This window comes from Nerophis ophidion, linkage group LG06 (genome assembly GCF_033978795.1).
Source record: "Nerophis ophidion isolate RoL-2023_Sa linkage group LG06, RoL_Noph_v1.0, whole genome shotgun sequence".
In the NCBI taxonomy this organism is placed as follows: Eukaryota; Metazoa; Chordata; class Actinopteri; order Syngnathiformes; family Syngnathidae; genus Nerophis; species Nerophis ophidion.
The window spans coordinates 77,881,925-77,907,614 of record NC_084616.1 but is presented as its reverse complement, the minus strand read 5'-3'; the positions used below and the strand labels follow the sequence as shown (position 1 = coordinate 77,907,614).

Genomic DNA, 25,690 nt, shown 5'->3' with positions numbered 1-25,690 from the left:
TCCATAGTGGATCTAACATAATAGTGAGAGTCCAGTCCATAGTGGATCTAACATAATAGTGTGAGAGTCCAGTCCATAGTGGATCTAACATAATAGTGTGAGAGTCCAGTCCATAGTGGATCTAACATAATAGTGAGAGTCCAATCCATTGTGGATCTTACATAATAGTGAGAGTCCAGTCCATAGTGGATCTAACATAATAGTGTGAGAGTCCAGTCCATAGTGGATCTAACATAATAGTGTGAGAGTCCAGTCCATAGTGGATCTAACATAATAGTGAGAGTCCAGTCCATAGTGGATCTAACATAATAGTGAGAGTCCAGTCCATAGTGGATCCAACATAATAGTGAGAGTCCAGTCCATAGTGGATCTAACATAATAGTGAGAGTCCAGTCCATAGTGGATCTAACATAATAGTGAGAGTCCAGTCCATAGTGGATCTAACATAATAGTGTGAGAGTCCAGTCCATAGTGGATCTAACATAATAGTGTGAGAGTCCAGTCCATAGTGGATCTAACATAATAGTGAGAGTCCAATCCATTGTGGATCTTACATAATAGTGAGAGTCCAGTCCATAGTGGATCTAACATAATAGTGTGAGAGTCCAGTCCATAGTGGATCTAACATAATAGTGTGAGAGTCCAGTCCATAGTGGATCTAACATAATAGTGAGAGTCCAGTCCATAGTGGATCTAACATAATAGTGAGAGTCCAGTCCATAGTGGGGCCAGCAGGAGACCATCCCGAGCAGAGACAGGTCAGCAGCACAGAGATGTCCCCAACCTATGCACAGGCGAGCGGTCCACCCTGGGTCCCGACTCTGGACAGCCAGCACTTCATCCATGGCCACCGGACCTGTGCCCCCCCTTCCACAAGGGAGAGGGGGGCAGAGCAGAAAAGAAATGGCAGATCAACTGGTCTAAAAAGGGAGTCTATTTAAAGGCTAGAGTATACAAATGAGTTTTAAGGTGAGACTTAAATGCTTCTACTGAGGTAGCATCTCGAACTGTTACCGGGAGGGCATTCCAGAGTACTGGAGCCCGAAATGAAAACGCTCTATAGCCCGCAGACTTTTTTTGGGCTTTGGGAATCACTAATAAGCCGGAGTCCTTTGAAGGCAGATTTCTTGCCGGGACATATGGTACAATACAATCGGCAAGATAGGATGGAGCTAGACCGTGTAGTATTTTATACGTAAGTAGTAAAACCTTAAAGTCACATGAAGCCAGTGACTATTCACTAAATGTTTGTCTATTCTGCTAATAAGGTCCCAGCACCCTTAGTAAGAGGTATTGGAAGTTTGAAGTTCTTTGAAGTTCTTTGGAATAGCCCAGTTCTTTGAAGTTCTTTGGAATAGCCCAGTCCATCAAGCCGGATTCGGCTGCGTACCTGGCAACCTCAGTCCAGGACTGGGGTTGGGGACTACACAATTTTGACCGTGATTGCAGTACCATTTCTGTCCAGATTCCTACATATGGCTCCTTTAACCGACATTCAACCACAAGCATTTAAGTTAACATTTTGATGAGAGTTTCCAATCGGGGAAGAGAAGAGAGGAAATGTGTTACAATACAGAAGAGTGTTTGATGCAGTTTTAGCAGATGTGGAAAAAACAAACACAAACACAGGGTTAAGTTGCTAGAAAACAATAGAAGGAACATTGGACAGACAAGTCAGACATGTGGAAGGACCGGTGTGGCCTGGTGCTGCCTGCTGGGCGCGCCAGGACTACAAGACAGTTAAAAAGAAGAGGAAGCTGACAGACGACAAGAAGGGAGTGTGTTGCACACCTCTGCCAACTCATTGTTAGATTTGACTGTCTGCTTCCACCAGGTGGAACTTCTCAATGGTCTCAATGTTCCTCAGGTGGCACAATTTGGAAATCAACCATTTTTAGCAAAGATGTGTCGCATATTTACTTGCATGATGTCATGCTGCTTGTTGTTTTTATGTCAATCAATCAATCAATCAATCAATCAATGTTTACTCATATAGCCCTACATCATCACAAGTGTCTCAAAGGGCTGCACAAACCACGACGACAACTTCAGTTCAGAGCCCACATAAGGGCAAGGAAAAACTCACCACCCAATGTGATGACAATGTGAATGACTATGAGAAACCTTGGAGAGGACCGCAGATGTGGGTGACCCCCCCCCGGAAGCAATGTACATCTAGTGTGTCTAGCATAGTATTGTGAAAGTCCAGTCCATAGTGGATCTAACATAATAGTGAGAGTCCAGTCCATAGTGGATCTAACATAATAGTGAGAGTCCAGTCCATAGTGGATCTAACATAATAGTGAGAGTCCAGTCCATAGTGGATCTAACATAATAGTGAGAGTCCAGTCCATAGTGGATCTAACATAATAGTGAGAGTCCAGTCCATAGTGGATCTAACATAATAGTGAGAGTCCAGTCCATAGTGGATCTAACATAATAGTGAGAGTCCAGTCCATAGTGGATCTAACATAATAGTGTGAGAGTCCAGTCCATAGTGGATCTAACATAATAGTGTGAGAGTCCAGTCCATAGTGGATCTAACATAATAGTGTGAGAGTCCAGTCCATAGTGGATCTAACATAATAGTGAGAGTCCAGTCCATAGTGGATCTAACATAATAGTGAGAGTCCAGTCCATAGTGGATCTAACATAATAGTGAGAGTCCATTCCATAGTGGATCTAACATAATAGTGTGAGTCCAGTCCATAGTGGATCTAACATAATAGTGTGAGAGTCCAGTCCATAGTGGATCTAACATAATAGTGAGAGAGTCCAGTCCATAGTGGATCTGACATAATAGTAAGAGTCCAGTCCATAGTGGATCTAACATAATAGTGAGAATCCAGTCCATAGTGGATCCAAAATAATAGTGAGAGTCCAGTCCATAGTGGATCTAACATAATAGTGAGAGAGTCCAGTCCATAGTGGATCTGACATAATAGTAAGAGTCCAGTCCATAGTGGATCTAACATAATAGTGAGAATCCAGTCCATAGTGGATCCAAAATAATAGTGAGAGTCCAGTCCATGGTGGATCAAACCTAATAGTGAGAGTCCAGTCCATAGTGGATCTGACATAATAGTAAGAGTCCAGTCCATAGTGCATCTAACATAATAGTGTGAGAGTCCAGTCCATAGATGATCTAACACAATAGTGAGAGTCCAGTCCATAGTGGATCTAACATAATAGTGTGAGTCCAATCCACAGTGGATCTAACATAATAGTGTGAGAGTCCAGTCCATAGTGGATCTAACATAATAGTGTGAGAGTCCAGTCCATAGTGGATCTAACATAATAGTGAGAGTCCAGTCCATAGTGGATCCAACATAATAGTGAGAGTCCAGTCCATAGTGGATCTAACATAATAGTGAGAGTCCAGTCCATAGTGGATCTAACATAATAGTGTGAGAGTCCAGTCCATAGTGGATCTAACATAGTAGTGTGAGAGTCCAGTCCATAGTGGATCCAACATAATAGTGAGAGTCCAGTCCATAGTGGATCTAACATAATAGTGAGAGTCCAGTCCATAGTGGATCTAACATAATAGTGTGAGAGTCCAGTCCATAGTGGATCTAACATAATAGTGTGAGAGTCCAGTCCATAGTGGATCCAACATAATAGTGAGAGTCCAGTCCATAGTGGATCTAACATAATAGTGAGAGTCCAGTCCATGGTGGATCTTACATAATAGTGAGAGAGTCCAGTCCATAGTGGATCTGACATAATAGTAAGAGTCCAGTCCATAGTGGATCTAACATAATAGTGAGAATCCAGTCCATAGTGGATCCAAAATAATAGTGAGAGTCCAGTCCATGGTGGATCAAACCTAATAGTGAGAGTCCAGTCCACAGTGGATCTGACATAATAGTAAGAGTCCAGTCCATAGTGGATCCAACATAATATTGAGAGTCCAGTCCATAGCGGATTTAGCATAATAGTGAGAGTCCAGTCCATAGTGGATCTAACATAATAGTGAGAGTCCAGTCCATAGTGGATCCAACATAATAGTGAGAGTCCAGTCCATAATGGATCTAAAATAATAGTGTGAGAGTCCAGTCCCAGAATGCAGAGACGGGAGACAAGGTGGAATTTCAGAAAAAGAACATTGTAATTGAGACAAAAGGGAAAACTACAGGTTACACCCTTTAACCTGGACAAAAATAGGTTCCTCAGAGGTCGGCCGGAGAAAAGGCCAGGGCACACTGAGCAGGGCAAGAGTCCAACAAAAGAATCCCCTTTAACTCAGGGAGGCCGGGAAACAAACAGAGAAGAGGTTAGGGAATGCAGGACTAAATAGCGACAACATACCAGGTCTGATGAGGTCAAGAAGACGCATGAACAAGAGTGGTTCAAGACACAAGCTGTCAGTGACGAGCCTTAATACTAGCGTGCTAATTGCCAGCAGGTGCGCCACAAGGTCCGCCCCTCGCCGAGGACGAATCGCTGATTACACGGGTGCAGAAAAAAGGAGAAGGCAGGATAAAACTAAAACACAACTTCAGCACAATTGATAATAACTATAGCAACGGCCCTTAAGCAGAGGAGTTGTGTAATAATATAAACATGATTATTCCAACACTTTCATTTTTTTTCATAATTCATTCACTCAATATCTAATAAAATAGTAGATTCAACATTTAAAAAGGAGCAGAAGACACGTACATCTACCACCAATTCACAAAAACACAACATTCGCGCTTCAAGTCAAAAACTAATAATTGGGATTTCAAAACAAACATGGGGACGGTGTGGCTCGGTTGGTAGAGCGGCCGTGCCAGCGGCCCAAGGGTTGATCCCCCAGTCATGTCCGTTGTGTCCTTGAGCAAGACACTTCAGCCTTTATTCCAGTAGAGTTCAACAGGAGTGTGAGTGGGTGCAAGGCGCCGACTAGTGGTGAGTTTAGGGAAAGACAAGGTGAAGTTACATAGTCGAGTCTATTTTTTATTTTTTTTTGGTACTATGGGATCATGCACAACTCACAACTTTTAAACGGCAGAAGTGTCGCAAAAGTCACACGTGAGAAGAATTCTTTACGCACACACAAGTCTTGGACAAATTGATCAGCAACATTATTTTATAATCACAGTTTTGCACAATAAATCTATCGATTTTAACAGTTTCCTTCTATGACCTGTTCTGAAATGTTTTGTTTTTTTTAATCATTTATATCTTTCTGAGAACCAGCGCCCTCTACAGTGGACATTTGTGTATTGCATTACAGTCCTTTTGTTTAGTTTGTTTTTTCCAAAATGTATAACTCTGACAAAAGAGCAAAATTAAAACCAAATGTCTCAGGGGGTCATGTTAAAGAACATAACACACTGGGAGTTGTTCAGATTATATTTTTTAGGGTTGCCGCACGATAAGTAAAATTTAAAAAAATTGTATGGAACTTTCACTGATAACTTTGGTATTTCTAAGAACATTCTATGTGGAAACGGTTGTGTATTCTTACACACTCTTCAAGATGTCACACTAACTTTTTCCAACACCACTAAAGGGAATTTAGGAATTTAGTCAAAGATCCTCAATGGGGAACTTTTCTGTTTTTAGGAATTTAGTCAAAGATCCTCAATGGGGCACTTTCCTGTTTTTAGTAATGTAGTCAAAGATCCTCTATGTTACAGGGGCGCTCGTCTGTTTTTAGGAATCTAGTCAAAGATCCTCAATGGGGCACTTTTCTGTTTTTAGGAATTTAGTCAAAGATCCTTTATGTGACAGGGGTGCTCTTCTGTTTTTAGGAATGTAATCAAAGATCCTCTATGTCACAGGGGCGCTCTTCTGTTTTTAGGAATTTAGTCAAAGATCCTCAATGGGGCACTTTCCTGTTTTTAGGAATGTAGTCAAAGATCCTCTATGTGACAGGGGCGCACTTCTGTTTTTTTTTAGGAATTTAGTCAAAGATCCTCTATGTGACAGGGGGCTCTCTTCTGTTTTCAGGAATTTAGTCAAAGATCCTTAATGGGGCACTTTTCTGTTTTTTGGAATGTAGTCAAAGATCCTCTATGTGACAGGGGCGCTCGTCTGTTTTTAGGAATGTAGTCAAAGATCCTCCATTTGACAGGGGCGCTCGTCTGTTTTTAGGACTGTAGTCAAAGATCCTCTATGTGACAGGGGTGCTCTTCTGTTTTTAGGACTGTAGTCAAAGATCCTCTATGTGACAGGGGCGCTCTTCTGTTTTTAGGACTGTAGTCAAAGATCCTATATGTGACAGGAGCACTCTTCAGTTTTTAGGAATTTAGTCAAAGATCCTGTATGTGACAGGAACACTTCTGATTTTAGGAATATAGTCAAAGATCCTCTATGTGACAGGAGCATTCTTCTGTTTGTAGGAATGTAGTCAAAGATCCTCTATGTGACAGGAGCACTTTTCTGTTTGTAAGAATTTAGTAAAAGATCCTCTATGTGACAGGAGCGCTCTTCTGTTTTTAGGAATTTATTTAAAGATCCTATATGTGACAGGAACAGTCAAAGATCCTCTATGTGACAGGAACATTCAAAGATCCTCTATGTGACAGGAACAGTCAAAGATCCTGTATGTGACAGGAACAGTCAAAGATCCTCTATGTGACAGGAACAGTCAAAGATCCTGTATGTGACAGGAACAGTCAAAGATCCTCTATGTGACAGGAACAGTCAAAGATCCTGTATGTGACAGGAACAGTCAAAGATCCTGTATGTGACAGGAACAGTCAAAGATCCTGTATGTGACAGGAACAGTCAAAGATCCTGTATGTGACAGGAACAGTCAAAGATCCTGTATGTGACAGGAACAGTCAAAGATCCTGTATGTGACAGGAACAGTCAAAGATCCTCTATGTGACGGGAACAGTCAAAGATCCTGTATGTTACAGGAACAGTCAAAGATCCTCTATGTGACAGGAACAGTCAAAGATCCTCTATGTGACAGGAACACTGCTGTTTTGGGGCCTCCTCTGCAAAAAAGGCTGTAGTTGCATGACATCTAGACATTTAATACAAATCTGCATGTGAACTGCTGTTTCTTGCTTTATTGTCATATATTTAGATATTAAAAACATGTAATAAATAAAAAGAAAAGTAGAAAAAAAGATGACATAGTGCATCAAAACCATTAGCTTCTTTTCCCAATAAATGTTTCCCAGCTCATATTGTCATTGCACTCACTAAACACATAAATGTCCAAATAAATGTGGAGCACAACATGAGTTGAAAGCATGAAGAAGTGATGATGTTGCACAAGTGAGGACGGAACTCTTCCCAAGTTTATATTCATTCATCATATTAACCATAAACAACATTTCAAACATACTTCAAGGTATTAAATACACACTTTAAACATCCATACTTTAAAATAACACACAATATATGGTTAGCTTATCGCACGTGTTCAGGCAGCCTTTTGAGGGCAAATATGACGACTGTGTAGGTCAAAGTGCATCGTTGTGGCGACTGACTTCATTACAGCACAACAACAAATATGACGACTGTGTAGGTCAAAGGTCAAAGTGCATCGTTGTGGCGACTGACCTCATTACAGCACAACAACAAATATGACGACTGTGTAGGTCAAAGTTCAAAGTGACTTCATTACAGCACAACAACACATATGACGACTGTGTAGGTCAAAGGTCAAAGTGACTTCATTACAGCACAACAACAAATATAACGACTGTGTAGGGTCAAAGGTCAAAGTGCATCGTTGTGGCGACTGACTTCATTACAGCACAACAACAAATATGACGACTGTGTAGGTCAAAGTTCAAAGTGACTTCATTACAGCACAACAACAGTAAAATGTGTTTTAATGGAAGTGTTCATTTGGCCCTTTGAGGGCACTCATACCTCCTGTATAGATATACTTGCCAACCCTGAGACCTACGATTTCGGGGGGTGGGGGGGCGTGGTCGTGGGTGAGGCCGGGGGCGTGGTTAAAAGGGGCGGAGTATATTTACAGCTAGAATTCACTGAAAGTCAAATATTTCATATATATATATATATATATATATGTAGGTGTGGGAAAAATCACAAGACTACTTCATCTCTACAGAACTGTTTCATGAGGGGTTCCCTCAATCATCAGGAGATTTCCTGATCATCAGGAGATTTACCAAAATTGAGTTACTGGGTTTTGCCTTTGGACGGGAGAGCTATACATGGGCTATTATTAGGAAGAGGCGTTTATTTGGTAATATACGGTATCTACAGTATATATATATCTTAATTGGATAATAGTGCTCGATACGGTGGTAGAGCGCAATATGTATGTGTGGGAAAAATCACAAGACTACTTCATCTCTACAGAAGTAGAGATTTTTTCCAACACCCCAATATATATATGTATATAAATACTTGAATTTTAGTGTTCATTTCTTTACACATATACACACACATAACACTCATCTACTCATTGTTGAGTTAAAGGTTGAATTGTCCATCCTTGTTCTATTCTCTGTCACTATTTTTCCAACCATATACATGTAGAGTGGATGTCAGTATTGTACTGTTTAAGAGTCTCAACATTGCTGTTTACGGCAGACGAACTGCTTTTACGGTAGACTGCTGTTGTTGTGTGTTGTTGTTACCGCGCTGGGAGGACGTTAATGAAACTGCCTAATAATAATAAACCAAGAACTTGCCCTCGATCATTCTACAGTTATAACGTCATTGGGCAGACAACGTGAAAACAGGCTGTCCGCATGGAGCTGGAGGGGGCGTGGCCTCCAGCTCCGCCTGAATTTTGGGAGATTTTTGGGAGAAAATTTGTCCCGGGAGGTTTTCGGGAGAGGCGCTGAATTTCGGGAGTCTCACGTAAAATCCGGGAGGGTTGGCAAGTATGTGTGCAGGTCATAGTGCAAAGTGCATCGTTGTGGCGACTTCATTACAGCAAAACAACAGTAAAATGTCATACTGATGGGAGTGTTCATGCAGCCTTTTGAGGGCACGCATACTTCCTGTGTAGTTCATAAGTCAAAGTGCATCGTTGTTGCTGCTGATTTAACTACAGCAGAAAAACAGTAAAAAGTTATTTTTTGGGACTTGTGACAATACTATTTTTTTTCACCTGCCTCCATCTTATTTGTTTTTCTTTTAAAACAGGCTTTTGTAGCTATAGATGTGAAAGTGGCTTTTGTAGCTATAGACTGCAAGTAGAAATTATTGCTGTTTTTATGTAAACGGGTGTGCAAGTTTGAAAAAATGAGCCTGGTGTTAATTTTCGTTCAGCAGCACAGGCGATCGTTCTTCCCAAACACACGTGCAGTCCACATGAGCGCAGATTACGTGGACTGTCCGTGTCCCCTGCTGCTTGGTCTTGGGTCTGCAGACCTGCTTGGTCACACCGCATGACTACTCAGGGAAGGAGGGTGGGTTTTCTTCGTTCATGTTCCTACCTTCCTCTATAAGGAGGGGAGAGGGGAGGGGTTATATTTACACGCTGCTGAATGTAGCACATAATGATGTACAAACCCTGTTTCCATATGAGTTGGGAAATTGTGTTAGATGTAAATATAAACAGAATACAATGATTTGCAAATCCTTTTCAAGCCATATTCAGTTGAATATGCTACAAAGACAACATATTTGATGTTCAAACTCATAAACATTTTTTTTTTGTTGCAAATAATCATTAACTTTAGAATTTGATGCCAGCAACACATGACAAAGAAGTTGGGAAAGGTGGCAATAAATACTGATCAAGCTGAGGAATGCTCATCAAACACTTATTTGGAACATCCCACAGGTGTGCAGGCTAATTGGGAACAGGTGGGTGCCATGATTGGCTATAAAAACAGCTTCCCAAAAAATGTTCAGTCTTTCACAAGAAAGGATGGGGCGAGGTACACCCCTTTGTCCACAACTGTGTGAGCAAATAGTCAAACAGTTTAAGAACAACCTTTCTCAAAGTGACATTGCAAGAAATTGAGGGATTTCAACATCTACGCTCCATAATATCATCAAAAGGTTCAGAGAATCTGGAGAAATCACTCCACGTAAGCGGCATGGCCGGAAACCAACATTGAATGACCGGGACCTTCCATCCCTCAAAAACCGACATCAATCTCTAAAGGATATCACCACATGGGCTCAGGAACACTTCAGAAAACCACTGTCACTAAATACAGTTTGTCACTACATCTGTAAGTGCAAGTTAAAGCTCTACTATGCAAAGCGAAAGCCATTTATCAACAACATCCAGAAACGCCGCCGGCTTCTCTGGGCCTGAGATCATCTAAGATGGACTGATGCAAAGTGGAAAAGTGTTCTGTGGTCTGACGAGTCCACATTTCAAATTGTTTTTGGAAATATTCAACATCGTGTCTTTCGGACCAAAGGGGAAGCGAACCATCCAGACTGTTATCCACGCAAAGTTCAAAAGCCAGCATGTGTGATGGTATGGGGGTGCATTAGTGCCCAAGGCATGGGTAACTTACACATCTGTGAAGGCACCATTAATGCTGAAAGGTACATACAGCTTTTGGAACAACATATGCTGCCATCTAAGCGTCGTCTTTTTCATGGACGCCCCTGCTTATTTCAGCAAGACAATGCCGAGCCACATTCACCACGTGTTAAAACAGCGTGGCTTCGTAAAAAAAGAATGCGGGTACTTTCCTGGCCTGCCTGCAGTCCAGACCTGTCTCCCATGGAAAATGTGTGGCGCATTATGAAGCGTAAAATAGGACAGCGGAGACCCCGGACTGTTGAACGACTGAAGCTCTACATAAAACAAGAATGGGAAAGAATTCCACTTTCAAAGCTTCAACAATTAGTTTCCTCAGTTCCCAAACGTTTATTGAGTGTTGTTGAAAGAAAAGGTGATGTAACACAGTGGTGAACATGCCCTTTCCCAACTACTTTGGCACGTGTTGCAGCCATGAAATTCCAAGTTAATTACTATTTGCAAAAAAAAAATAAAGTAAATGAGTTTGAACATCAAATATGTTGTCTTTGTAGCATATTCAACTGAATATGGCTTGAAAAGGATTTGCAAATCATTGTATTCCGTTTATATTTACATCTAACACAATTTCCCAACACATATGGAAACGGGGTTTGTAATATCAATAATATGAACCTGGTTCCGTGAGGGTTTTCCCTTGTTGTGGGTAGCCTTTTTTCTTCAACACAGCAAGTATTGTCACCCCAGCAAACACGAAAAGAAAGGCCAAACTCCAGTAGGAAAGGCTGTAATGTCTCGTTGTAGCTTCTGAGGGCCAGATTGTACATTATATTGTGCAAGTGTATTATATACTCCTGTTTAAGTGTCCACATCTACATTTCAACATATCATCCAAAACATCACCTACTTTGGGTTTTGACATTCACGTTGAATTGTTTCCTCACTGCATCGACCATACTGGCTGCCACCTGCCAGGAAATGTTAGATTTTCTTTTTATACTGCATACATTTTTATCTCCCTCAGGATCGGGGCAGAATGTGTTCATTTTTTGCAGACAACACGTGTTGGTTTTCTTAAATGTTTGTATGAAATCTTACATGATTGCAGATAAAAGATTGAAATGATTCTTAGACAACTTTTGATGCTGTCAATCGTCACACTTTAAAGGCCTACTGAAATGAGATGTTCTTATTTAAACGGGGATAGCAGCTCCATTCTATGTGTCATACTTCATCATTTCGCGATATTGTCATATTTTTGCTGAAAGGATTTAGTAGAGAACATCGACAATAAAGTTCGCAACTTTTGGTCGTTAATAAAAAAGCCTTGCCTGTTCCGGAAGTAGCAGACGATGTGCGTGTGACATCACGGGTTGTGGAGCTCCTCACATCTGAACATTGTTTACAAACATAGCCAGCAGCAGCTAGAGCTATTCGGACCGAGAAAGCGACAATTTCCCCATTAATTTGAGCGAGGATGAAAGATTCGTGGATGAGGAAATTTGGAGTAAAGGACTAGAAAAAAAAAGATTGCAGTGGGAGCAATTCAGATGTTATTAGACACATTTACTAGGATAATTCTAGGAAAAATCCCTTATCGGCCTATTGTTTTAGTGAGATTATGCAGTACCTGAAAGTCGGACGGGGGTGGCCACGGGTGTGTTGACGCCAGAATCTCTGAGGGAAGTCACGCGCTGCAGCAGAACAAACTCCGCTGGTGTCTCCGGTAAGAGACAACTTATTACCACAATTTTCTCACCGAAACCTGCCGGTTGACAAGTGGTCGAGATCCATGTTCGCTTGACCGCACTGATCCATAGTAAAGCTTTACATTTGCGAATTTTAAACAAGGAAACACCGTGTGTTTGTGTGGCTAAAGGCTAAAAGCTTCCCAACTCCATCTTTCTTCTTTGACGTCTCCATTATTAATTGAACAAATTGCAAAAGATTCAGCAACACAGATGTCCAGAATACTGTATAATTATGTGATTAAAGCAGACTACTTATAGCTTGGATCGGGCTGGAAAATAATGTCCGCTACAACCCGAGACGTCAAACGCACGCGTCATCATACGTGACGTATTCAACAGGATACTTCGCGGGAAATTTAAAATTGCAATTTAGTAAACTAAAGCGGCCGTATTGGCATGTGTTGCAATGTTAATATTTCATCATTGATATATAAACTATCAGACTGTGTGGTCGCTAGTAGTGGCTTTCAGTAGGACTTTAAGTTCTGTTTATAATTTGCCAAGTTGTAAATTAGAACAATCACACTTTTGTATGCATTAATTAGTCGTTAAGTCTGAAATTTCAAAAAGGGTTCATTGATCATCCTTTAAAGCTGTCATTTATAATATTCATTAATAAGAACTTTACCATGTTGGTCATTTAGTTGATATTGCATGTTGGTATTTACCTCGCATTTGTAATTACTTCCTTCTTCGAGGTCACTGAATGCAAAGCTGTGGTGTGTTTTGTTTCTGGAGAAATTCTGGAGAAATGCACATTGAAATATTTATTAACAACAACTCTACTGTATGTAAAAACACATTCACACAGGTAATAAATAGTTCATGCACTTCAAACAGCATTCAGAACACAATTAAATGATACGTTAAAGCATGGGTGTCAAACTCTGGCCCGCCGTGTAATTTCATTTGGCCCTTGAGGCAATATGAAATGAACATTAGAGCTGGCCCGCCGGTGTTATACAGCAGCGGTGTCGCTCTAACGCCGCATTCACCGCTAATACTCATACTTAGAGTCCCGAATTTCAGTGTCCCTCCCGAAAAACTCCCGGGGCAACCATTCTCCCGATTTCCACCCGGACAACAATATTGGGGGCGTGGCTTAAAGGCACTGCCTTTAGCGCCCTCTACAACCGTCACGTCCGCTTTTCCTCCATACAAACAGTCACATAATATGTGCGGCTTCTACACACAGGTATGTGAATGCAAGGCATACTTGGTCAACAGCCATACAGGTTACACTGAGGGTGGCCGTATTAACAACGTTAACACTGTTACAAATATGCGCCACACTGTGAACCCACACTAAACAAGAATGACAAACACATTTTGTGAGAACATCCGCACCGCAACACAACAGAACAAATACCCAGAGCCCCTTGCAGCAATAACTCTTCCGGGACGCTATAATATAAACCCCCCGCTACAAACAGCCCCCCCCCCATTTATTTTAAAATGTATTAGCCTGTGTAAAAAGTTAATGTTGATATTTACCTCAGAAGGCTGCAAATAGAAAAGAGGCATTCAATTTTTTTTATTAAAATTGTATTTAATATGCCATTGATGTTTTTTTGTTTGGTTTTTAAAAGTTGATTTTGAACTATTAAGTTATATAAGCGTTGCTTGTTCCATAGGGATCAATAAAGTACTTTCTATTCTATCAATAACGTACTTTCTATTCTATTCTATTCACTGTTAAAGCAAATCAGTGTAGCAAACTGAGCAATAATTATTGATATTTTATTATTATTATTATTATTATTCCAAACTCGATTTTGCATGTCACTATAAAGTAAGCCTTGCTTGTTCAATATTCAATGCAAAACTTGTTGGGGTCCCTATTAAAAGGTTAACTTGTTCAACCTTGGCCCGCGTCTTTGTTCAGTTTAAAATGTTGTCCCACTCTGTATTTGAGTTTGACACCCCTGCGTTCAAGGTTTCCAATATTTTGCTTACTCACAGGAATGATGTCCCTGGATGTCGTCTTGTTGTCTGCTGTACAGATGCAGAAGTAGCTTGTGATGCCCATGATGGGAGGAGCCAGGTTGAAGGTGACCGTGACCACGCCCTCTTTTTGCTGCACATCAACATACTTGGGGTACCAGTCTAGGTTGACCAAGCAGTATTTGACGTTAGACAGAGACTGAAAAGTAGTAATGTAGAAGACAATATTTTCTTACCAGCTTTGCACTCGGGGACACCAGTTTTCTCTTCACATGCTGCAAAAATCACAACATGCACAAATTGCATTATATTATATTACACATTCATTTTGATCGGTTCAATGCAATGTCCCACTAAAACCAGCAGGTGGTGCTCTTTTCAAGGGTATACAAAATAGCCTTTCAATTTTTTGGATTTTAGAGCAGTGGTTCTCAAACTTTACTCACTGAAGTACCCCCGTGATCATTTTTTTACTTCAAGTACCCCCTAATCAGAGCAAAACATTTTGGGTTGAAAAAAAGAGATAAAGAAGTAAAATACAGCACTATGTCATCAGTTTCTGATTTATTAACAGTGAAAAATATTGCTCATTTGTAGTGGTCTTTCCTGAACTATTTGGAAAAAAAGATACAAAAGTAACTAAAAACTTGTTGAAAAATAAACAAGTGGTTCAATTATAATTAAAGCTGCAAGCAGCGTTGGCCGGGTCCGCCTTTGGCTGCTGCCCCCGCAACCCAAGCCCTGGTCTAAGTCAGACCTACATAGAGATTTTTGTTTCATGTCTCTTCAACATTCCTAACAGAAGTTACATGCAGTTTTGTCTGGGTTTTTTCCTAGGAGGCGCTAAAGCGCAATTTAGATTTTTTTGGGTTAGGTTTTTTTATTAGATGGCAATTTTCGCCAGTCCTGCTGTATGTGTAAAATTTGGTGAGTTTTGAAGCATGTTAAGAGAGGGTCAAATTACAGATCGGCGTTTGTGGATGTTGTTGATAAATGGCTTTCGCTTTGCATAGTAGAGCTTTAACTTGCACTTTGAAGCATTTTAAGGGGGTCAAATTACAGTTTAAAGAGGCAAAATTTTGCGTAGGGGTTCTTTGAAGGCGTGTAAAATCAAAACCGGAGCAGTAATCAAAACTTTTAATCAAACTTTTAATAAAAACTTTTAATCAGAAGGGTTCAATCCCTCTCCTGTGCGAGTTCGAAGCCGACAAGACAAACGCCCTCAGAGGAGATAATGTTTGAAAAAAGGTGACAGGTTTTTACAAAACTTTTATTTTAAAGGGGTAATTTTTAACTTCCTGTTGATTTTTGCTGCAGGATGTCGATTATTAAAAAGTAGGTCTAGGTGAGACCTACATAGAGGTTTTTGTTTCATGTCTTTCCGGCATTCCTACAGGAAGTTACAAGCAGTTGTGTCTGTGTTTTCTTCCTTGTAGCATTTTTTTCTGTGTTTTATTCAAAAATTGCGGTAGAACGCAATTTTAAGTTTTGGGTATTTTTTTTTCCAGTAGATCCCAATTTCTGCCAGTCCTGATGTGTGTGCCAAGTTTGGTGAGTTTTGAAGCATTTTAAGGGGGTCAAATTACAGCTCAAAGAGGCAAAATTAGCATTTTTTGCGAAAATTTTGCTTTGAATGGTTTTTGCAAAATTGTTGTTGATTTTTGCCCGAGAAAGTAAAATTATGAAATTTAGGTGTAAGTCAGCCCTACATAGAGGTTTTAGTTTCATGTCTCTACGACATTGCTAAACGGAAGTTACAAGTAGTCTGGGTTTTTTTTTTTCCTAGGGGGCGCTAGCGCGCAATTTTGTTTTTTGGGGTTTGGTTGCTTAATAAGTTGGTCTGCCGGTCCATACTGATGTGTGTGTCAAATTTGGTGAGTTTTGAAGCATGTTAAGAGGGTCAAATTACAGCGCATAGGTGCGGAATAATAATAATAATAAAGACAGAATAAAACGCAGCAGGTTCAATAGGGTCCGCCAGGCCCATTGCAAAAGGACTCCTTTGGAGTTCTTTTGCAATGGGCCTGGCGGACCCTAAATAAAGACTTCTACACATAGAAGTAATCATCAACTTAAAGTGCCCTCTTTGGGGATTGTAAGAAAGATCCATCTGGATTCATGAACATTTCTTCACAAAAAAAGAAATCTTTAACATCAATATTTATGGAACATGTCCACAAAAAATTTAGCTTCAACAATGAATATTACATTGTTGCTTTTCTTTTTACAGTTTATGAACTTACATTCATATTTTGTTGAAGTTTTATTCAATAAATATATTTATAAAGGATTTTTGAATTGTTGCTATTTTTAGAGTATTTAAAAAAAAATCTCTTGTACCCCTTGGCATACCTGCAAGTACCCCCATTTGAAAACCACTGTTTTAGATGAATAAACACATTTTTATTGGGCTTTGTTGCAGTTATCAATGAACCCTATTATGAATTCTGCCTAGCAACAACTTCCTGCACAACTGTAGGACTTAAACTACTTGTAAGGGGCATGACAAACAGTTCATATTTTTATCAAAATGCCATTAAAAATGTGAATATTAGAATAGATACAGGGGGTAAGCATGCATTTTTATAAGGGTTCACGATAAATTTGGGCCAAATAAAACTTAAAAACAGTAATATAGTAGTTGAAAAGGATTTGCGCATCATTGTATTCTGTTTTTATTTCCCATTTACACAACGCGCCAACTGTGGGTTCACAATGAATTTGGGCCAAATAAAACTTGTGCCTCCATGGAAATGCCCCCCCCCCCCCCCCCCCTCTACCTCAAAGAACTACTCACCCCCAAATCCTCCACACGACACCTCCGCTCCAAACAGGCTAACCTCCTCCAACCTCAAAGGACAAAGCTACGAACTATGGGAGACCGGGCTTTTTGCTCCCAGTCTGGGGAACGCTCTCCCTGACCACCTGAGGGCACCACAGACTGTGGATGCTTTTAAAAAAGGCTTAAAACCCCTCCTTTTAAAAAAAAAAGCCTTTTTTATAGATGCATGCATACTAGTTCTAGCTATAAGGCTGCTGTAGTTTTTATTTGTATTATTTTTTTATTTTTTTAATACACTGTAGCACGTTGAGGTTGTTTGCTCAATGTAAAGTGCTTTTTACAAATGAAATCTATTATTATTATTCAAACTTAAAAGCAGTAATATGGCAGTTGCAGTATTATGTGTTTGTGAGTGGATGCGACTTACAGCGTGTGGAGAAGAACATTGTTTGGTAGAATTTATCCCAATCCCGAGGCACAGGCAGGGCCATCACGGTCACAGCATATTTGGAACCAAGGGAGAGGCCCGAGAAAATGTCCGACTGGTAACGCTGTGAATAAACAAATTTCAGTGTGAGTCATTTTATTTGACCGAGGATGTCGTGGTGGTTTGTGCAGCCCTTTGAGACACTAGTGATTTAGGGCTATATAAGTAAACATTGATTGATTGATTGATTGATTTAAACCATATGTAGGAGCCTAAATGCTATTTAAGTTCATTTATACTTTATGGAAGGTGCTTTATGTTAATTCAGCCAAAAGGGGACTATTAACTTTATTTCAATAATACGAAATTGTAAATATTGCATGTTTAGAATAATTATAAGGTACACTTTATCTGTAAATATTACATTGGTCTGAATAATTTGATGACGTACTATTTTATACTGCTTTAATACAGCGAAGAATAAGTAACTGTTTAATTGCATATATGGCGGAAGGATCTGTGTGGTAATAAGGTTTGGACACAATGTATTATAGGTAATGACAGTCAGGTATGGTGGACTCGAGCCACATTTTTTTTTTTTTACATTACTCTTAAATTTTTATTATGCTTTCTTACTGTAACACACTGGCTTTAATTTGCCATTGATTTGTTCCCACATCGTTATTGTTTGACATTTTGAATGATTAAGTTGACAAGTAAACGATACCAAACGAAGAGGAGTATCTGGATTGTGTTTGTTGTTGCCGCAGCAAGCGGGAGCAAGAGAAAGTAGAGGCTTCATTAAGAAACTACACCATATACATAAATATATACGGTTTATATATGTATATTTGTGTACATATGTGTGTTTGTGTTTATGTATGTGTGTCCTGGGCATGACGTTAAAGTGCATCTGGCAATGGAGGCTCCTCTAAGGGGTCTTGGGGCACTAGGACGATAACCCCTTTACTACTGTTATCCTAGGTGGCCCTTGGCAAAAGCCTAGTACACATACTTGCCAAACCTTCCCGGATTTTCCGGGAGACTCCCGAAATTCAGCGCCTCTCCCGAAAACCTCCCGGGACAATTTTTTTCCTGAAAATCTCCCGAAATTCAGGCGGAGCTGGAGGCCACTCTCCTTCCAGCTCCATGAGGACCTGAGTGAGGACAGCCTGTTTTCACGTCCGCTTTCCCACAATATAAACAGCGTGTCTGCCCAATGACGTTATAACTGTAGAATGATCGAGGGCGAGTTCTTGGTTTCTTATGTGGTTTATTGTTAGGCAGTTTCATTAACGTCCTCCCAGCGCGGTAACAACACACAACAACAGCAGTCACGTTTTCGTCTACCGTAAAGCAGTTCGTCTGCCGTAAACAGCAATGTTGTGACACTCTTAAACAGGACAATACTGCCATCTACTGTACATGCATTTGTGACAATAACATGTACGGCTTTTAGAGAGTGCAGTGCACAACTGCGCACACAATAAGGAGACGAAGCGGAAGAACGAGGAAGATGCAGCTGTGGCGACGCCGACAACGAGTAAGATGAAGAAATAGCTTGTAAGTTCCAAGCCGCAGCTGCGATTGGACTTGGATAGCCTCCGGGAAGAAGTAGTGGACTACCAAGTGCTTGGCAGTGAAGATCTTCCTCAGGAAGCAAAGAATGACCAGATTTGGGCCATGCTAGGGAGAGATGGAAGATTCCGGACGCTAGTGCATTTTGAAGAAAGCACTTTTGTGCGTGACACACAGCAACGCATCATCAGAGAGGGTGTTCAGCATGGTTAGAAAAATATTTACAGAGAATAGAACAAGGATGGACAATTCAACCCTTAACTCAACAATGAGTAGATGAGTGTTATGTGTGTATATATGTAAATAAATGAACACTGAAATTCAAGTATATATATATATATATATGATACAATAATTTATATATATATATATATATATATATATATATATATATATATATATACACACAGTATATATATGAAATATTTGAATTGATGAATTCTAGCTGTAAATATACTCCTCCCCTCTTAACCACGCCCCCCGCCCCACACCTGACAACCCTCCACCCCCCACCTCCCGAAATCGGAGGTCTCAAGGTTGGCAGGTATGCTAGTACCTGACTACCCCCTAGCCAGGGATACGGTGAAGACCTCAACGGCGGAGCAGGCGGAAGAAGGCACCCCCACATCCGTGTGGGCCCAGTTATGGGGGAAATAACAACCTAAGGCCTCAACGGTGGAACAGGCGGAGGATGATTGTTAACCCGATGGAGCGTCACAACGGCTGGGATGGCGGAGGATGGCTGCAGCAGAAAAGGAGCTTCAGACGTCTTGGACTCCATGCCACTGGACCCTGAGCTGGATCTGTCAATGATGGTGTGGTGACTGTCTGTGCACCAGTCTCCCCACGTTAAACAAAGTCACGCACAGGCATCTTCCATAAAAGAGATACACCCCTACCAGGAGGATCGTCATACTCGCTTCGAGTGGCCGCCGATGATGATGACATATGTATGTGTACATGTGTGTGTGTGTGTCTGTGTCTGTGTCTAACAAAAATACCGTTTCAGCGTGGGACGCTGGAAGTGTCAGGTTTGGCTGGAAGAGAAACAGTTGACAGGTAAGATCGAACCCTCTTAAGGACTGCAAGGACACTTGGAAACCTCTTAGAAAGCCAATTCCTGCAGAAAAGGAAAACAATAAACAAATACATGATTATTGATAACCATCATGTGGGGAAAAAAATGTATAACCTCTTAAGGCTCAAGCTATTTGTTTACATGTTTGTTTGTTTATTTCTCTTTATTGGACCCTAATTAGAATAAAAAACTAAGAATGATCTTTTGATATGATGTACTTAGTCCATAAGTACACAAAAGTGTACTTCATGTTTAGTGACATGCCAATTCCTATTTTTCCAATTTTTTTCCAAATTACATTGTATGTTACACTAGACCGACACCACCAGATGGCAGTATAAGTGTCCACATAAGTGGCCATAAGACCCCAATTCAGTAATGTACAGAATTTTGGAAATAAAAGCTAAAAGGTGCTGTCCACCCATCTGGCCACTAAGCTTTTAAAGAATTAAAACCTCACAGTCTCTCGGGCAATATTCATTAGCTTAAAATCATTAATATTGTATGTGCCAAAGAGAAATAAACCCAGGGGAGGTTTTGTGTAGTCTGACATCATCTACGGAAAGTGGAAATGACATATAGAATGACGTATGTAAAGTAGTTGTAGAGTTGAGCTCAACACACCATGTTCACTGGGCTTCCAGGAGATCACCACATCATCGGAATGAGGGTCTGAGCTGGGTCGAAGGTCAATCTTGATATCGCGTGGCGCTTCAACCAAGTGTTCACACAAATGAGGGTCGTCTTCTGCCAGCAGTTCAAAGCATGGCCATGGAGTGCATGCTGAGAAATATGAATGTTATCTCTAATGACATATATATATATATATATATATATATATATATATATATATATATATATACATATATATCCATCCATCCATTTTCTACCGCTTATTCCCTTTCGGGGTTGCGGGGGGCGCTGGCGCCTATCTCAGCAACAATCGGGCGGAAGGCGGGGTACACCCTGGACAAGTCGCCACCTCATCGCAGGGCCAACACAGATAGACAGACAACATTCACACTCACATTCACACACTAGGGCCAATTTAGTATATATACATATATATATATATATATATATATATATATATATATATATATATATATATATATATATATATATATATATATACACCGTATTTCCTTGAATTGCCGCCGGGGTGCTAATTAATTCAAAACTTCTTCTCACTCCTGCGCTTACCAAAGGCATGCGGTAAAAGTAAGCATGCGCTAATTATTTTAAAACCTCTTCTCACGCCGGCGTTTACCAAAGGTATGCGGTAAATTTATGCCTGCGCTTATAAATTTGAGTGTGATGTAAGGATACCATCATGAAAAGCACATTTAATAAAAAAAACGTTAATGTACGGGGAGCCTGTGAAGGACTGTATTTTACCTTGGGGGGATGCTCCATTTATTCACTATTTACCCAATAAATCTAGTCTAACAGAGAGTGACAGGAGACGGCCTATATTGTTGAACAATTTACTATATACACCACATAAACATACGATAACCAGACAATAATAAACACACATTAATTACGCTGATACACTCACACGCTACCTCCCCACTTCCCTCGCAGCCATGTAGCCACAATAGCACACAACTAAACTCTTTATAATGTTCCACACTCGCTCTCCAAATAGTAAACAGTCACAAGGGAGAGAGTCTCTTTAACAAACTTAACTAATATGTGACTAAACCTGCCGTTCGTGAAGTCACTGTGCAGCAAACAAACACACGTGCGAGCTGCGGTTAGCACACCCGTCCCATCTACTGGCAACGTTAGAGCCCAAACGTCCTAAACTTTAACGAGTGCAACTTATAAACTGTCACTTATAACACACTAAAACAGGAAGCTTACTGTGGTTATTTCTCTGAACTGCAACCGTGGTGAACTATGTCCCGTGTAGTATTACCAACGCTACGTTGCTTATTAATGCCGGAGCTCTTTCAACACTTTGTTTAACGTGCCGGCGGAAACAAAACTGCCCTTAACCATAGCAACCGGGAACCACAGCAACCGAAGCCATAGCAACGGTTAAATAACTTAAAGAAACACATTTTACCTTTCCAAACGACACATATGAAATAGAAATAATTAATAATAATTGAACCCTTAACAGAAACAATCTCCTATTTGTAGAACTGAAGCAGGGGTAGGGAACCTATGGCTCGCGAGCCAGATGTGGCTCTTTTGATGACTCTCAGATGAATCTTAGCTGACATTCCTTAACGGGATAAGTAATGAATAATGCACCTGTTCGAAGTTTTGGGTGGCTCAGCCAATCCCAGCTGTCTTTTGGGGTACAGGAAGGTCACATTATTGGTAAGAAGTATTGTATTTATTATTGGTTAGCTTCAGAATAACAATGTTATTAAAAAGAATGAGACTTATTGTACTCTAAAAATGTTGCTCTTATTTATAAATGAACAGATTTAGTTGTATTCACTGTTAAAAAAATACTATATGGCTCTCACGGGAATACATTTTAAAATATTTGGCTTTCATGGCTCTCTCAGCCAAAAAGGTTCCTGACCCGTGAACTAAAGGAACAATTACATCAATAAATATGCAAACCTTCAGAACAGTTAATATGTAGCATAAAAAATGCAGATGGCCTTATAACGCCACAACACTCAGTCACCGTATGCAAGTACCCAAAATAAAGACTCGACATAAATATAAATTCAATCGGATCAGAAACATTGGAGGAAACGGAATTAAAACCCGATGCTAACAGCCCATAGAAAATACATGGGTACGGCTAGTAGCTACTATTAGCAAACAAATTCACTTACCAACTCGGCTTAATATTTTAACACCGCCACACTCTCTCATCGCAACTCGGCCCTGATGGTCGGCACCTATAAGTTTACAAGGTCAACTTTAAAAGATACCAGCTTCAGATGTCCCCAGGCTTAGCCACCGCACCTGGCAGCCACCTCGGAACGCTGGATTATATAGAGCACGATAGGCTGCAGCGGGTCACGAGTGCGCCTGTGTTAAACTCGCGAGATTAAACGTGTAAACGGCGCAGGTAATATGAGGGGATGCCATGACAAGAAATATGGCTTATTTCCCACCAGTGTTACACACTCCTGACGTGACGAGTATGAACCGGCGGTAAACTGAGGCATGCGCTAATTATTTTGCTAAACAAGTTTGACCCGGCAGTAATTCTAGGCATACGCTAATTATTTTGCAAAACGAGTTTGACCCGGCGGTAAAAGGAGGCATGCGGATAACATATACCCGGCGGCAATTCAAGGAAATACGGTATATACAAATTCAAAATGATCAATTCAGGTAAAAAAGTACGTCTATCATTTGAAGCGGAGGCCCAGAGTTTGAATCTCTAATGCTCAAAATGTATCAAAGTGCACCCCACTACATTCTTTGTCTTGTTTGATGTCAATGGAAAGGCAGAAAGAATTCCATTTACCTCCTAAAGTATTTCTGTGTTTCAGGCGAATCACTTGGTCCACTTCATCGTTGCTTATCCGGCAATAGTGACATCCAGGTCCTTTCTGTAGGTGGCAGAAATACTTCCAAGATTAAAAGTTATGTCATGCACACGAATGCATACCGTTTAATCGTGAAAGTGTCTTTGTACTACTTCTATATTCATTCTGTTTCAGAATATTTACTGTCATTCTGTGTAAAAAAACTGAGCGTTTTTTAAAAAATGTGGTAGAAAGTATGCAAGTCCTTTATAAGAGTCAAGAAAACACAAGTATTTGCGGAAAGTGCTGTAACATCTTCTTGTGTGTGTGTATAATTCACAGATAGTTAGGTTGTCTAGTTATTAGCTCATTGCAGCTGCGGACGTGTCATCGAATAGTAACAAGTCCCACACAAAGACGATAATTAAGCAATATCGCCGCCACTAAGGCTCATGCTGGCTAATAATGCACCCATCCTGTAGGCCATGGGTGTCAAACTCTGGCCCGCGGGCCAAATTTGGCCCACCGTGTAATTTAATTTGTCCCTTGAGGCAATATCAAATTAACATTAGAGCTGGCCCGCCGCATTCACCGTTAATATTCATACTTACCAACCCTCCCGATTTTCCCGGGAGACTCACGAATTTCAGTGCCCCCGTTGAAAATCACCCGGGGCTACCATGCTCCCGAATTTCTCTCGATTTCCACCCAAACAACATCATTGGGGACGTGCCTTAAAGGCACTGCATTCAACGTCCTCTACAACCTGTCGTCCCGTCCGCTTTTTCTCCATACAAACATTGTGCCGGCCCAGTCACATACTATATACGGACTTTACACAAAAACAAGTGAATGCAAGGCATACTTGGTCAACCACCATACAGGTCACACTGAGGGTGGCCGTATAAACAACTTTAACACTGTTACAAATATGCGCCACACTGTGAACCCACACCAAACAAGCGTCCGGATTTTGGACGCTGGCAGGCTGCATCCGGCCCCTGGGCCGTAGTTTGGGGACCCCTGCTGTAAGCTATCCCAATCGAGTTTATAAGATGTTAATCAGCAAAAACTAAGCTCGGCGGGAGTTTGTATACACAAACAATAGGCCAATAATCACAAAAGTGTAGTGTTACTGTGAATTGACAAATGATACACTTTGCTACTGCAAAGTTCCAAAAAGAAGACAAGTTGCAGGACAACATCTCTACAACAGAACAACAACAAATTAAATACAATTCAAGAAATGGTATGACCTCCTCCAGAGGGGAGGAGCCATGTATGTTAAGTGGTTACTTCATTACAGCACATTATAGCAAATCACAGATGTTAAAAGTTTCCTCTCTTGGCTGTAAGTAGAACAAGGAAATAATCGCACCAAATCTGATAGGACGAGAGGCATGGTATGACATTCTTGTCTGAGAGGCATGGCATTGCATCATTGTTGAACTATTTAATAGCTCATCATTTGTGTTCTAGAAGTGATGTTCGTGCAAAGAAAATGTCTGTTAGGATGGTCAAAAGTCATCAGTCATTTATCATAATAACACATTTGTATTCATTAGTGATAAGAAAAATCATTACAATACATAATGTTGGCATAATATTTGACATTAATCATTTATGATTTCCAATAGGTGGTGTTGTAGACCACCTCCTCTGTTCAGGCATGGTTTTCCAACTTCGACACCGATGGCTTCCCTCACTCTTTTTTACCATCTGTCCTCCCTGTCCAGAGTCTGTATATTTTTGTTTTCAAACAGAGTGCTGTTTAATTTCAATAAAAATGTAAAAGAAAAAAAGATATTAAGTCAATGGGAAAAAAAAATGTATTAAATCAATGTTAACAGTAACACAATTAGCCATATAAGTTATTTAATATTTTGAACATATTATTCGGCCTAATAATACAATTTTGTCACTGTATAACAGCATTTTTCGGGAATGATTTTCACCCCGCATTTCCACAAAGTTACTGAGCAGCTTCTGTGTTGATGTTGTGAACGCGTGACTGGAAGACATGCACAAAAAGAGAGTGGGAGCTTACCTGGCGTATGCAACTCAGAGAACACTGCTCACTATTCCACGACTCAGAATCCGCCAAAATCAGGACGGAGTAAAAAAAGAAGGCAGCCATCAACATGTTGTTATGGTTGAGTTATGATTGCAAGAATAAATCAGAAACTGAAGACATAGTGCAGTCAAGAAATACCTTTCAGTGGGCGTGGCGTCGTTATACAACAGGCTGGCATAGGCTGGCTTGATCGCGTGATTGCAGCACATTTAAATTGCCA

The 25,690-nt window shown here is 40.5% G+C and overlaps 1 protein-coding gene across 1 annotated transcript; it reads right to left on the bottom strand.

The window, feature by feature from the left end:
• Positions 1 to 6,993: 6,993 nt before the first annotated feature.
• LOC133555265 (uncharacterized) lies at positions 6,994 to 25,687 on the bottom strand. The gene is made up of 11 exons (XM_061904894.1): positions 25,444 to 25,687; positions 23,396 to 23,480; positions 20,569 to 20,727; positions 19,868 to 19,986; positions 17,289 to 17,412; positions 14,316 to 14,354; positions 14,096 to 14,241; positions 12,804 to 12,878; positions 11,292 to 11,352; positions 11,060 to 11,191; positions 6,994 to 9,380 (listed from the first exon to the last, which is right to left on the bottom strand). The coding sequence occupies exons 1-11, from the start codon at positions 25,537 to 25,539 to the stop codon at positions 9,331 to 9,333; spliced, it is 1,086 nt and encodes a 361-aa protein (XP_061760878.1). The 5' UTR covers positions 25,540 to 25,687; the 3' UTR covers positions 6,994 to 9,330.
• Positions 25,688 to 25,690: the final 3 nt, after the last annotated feature.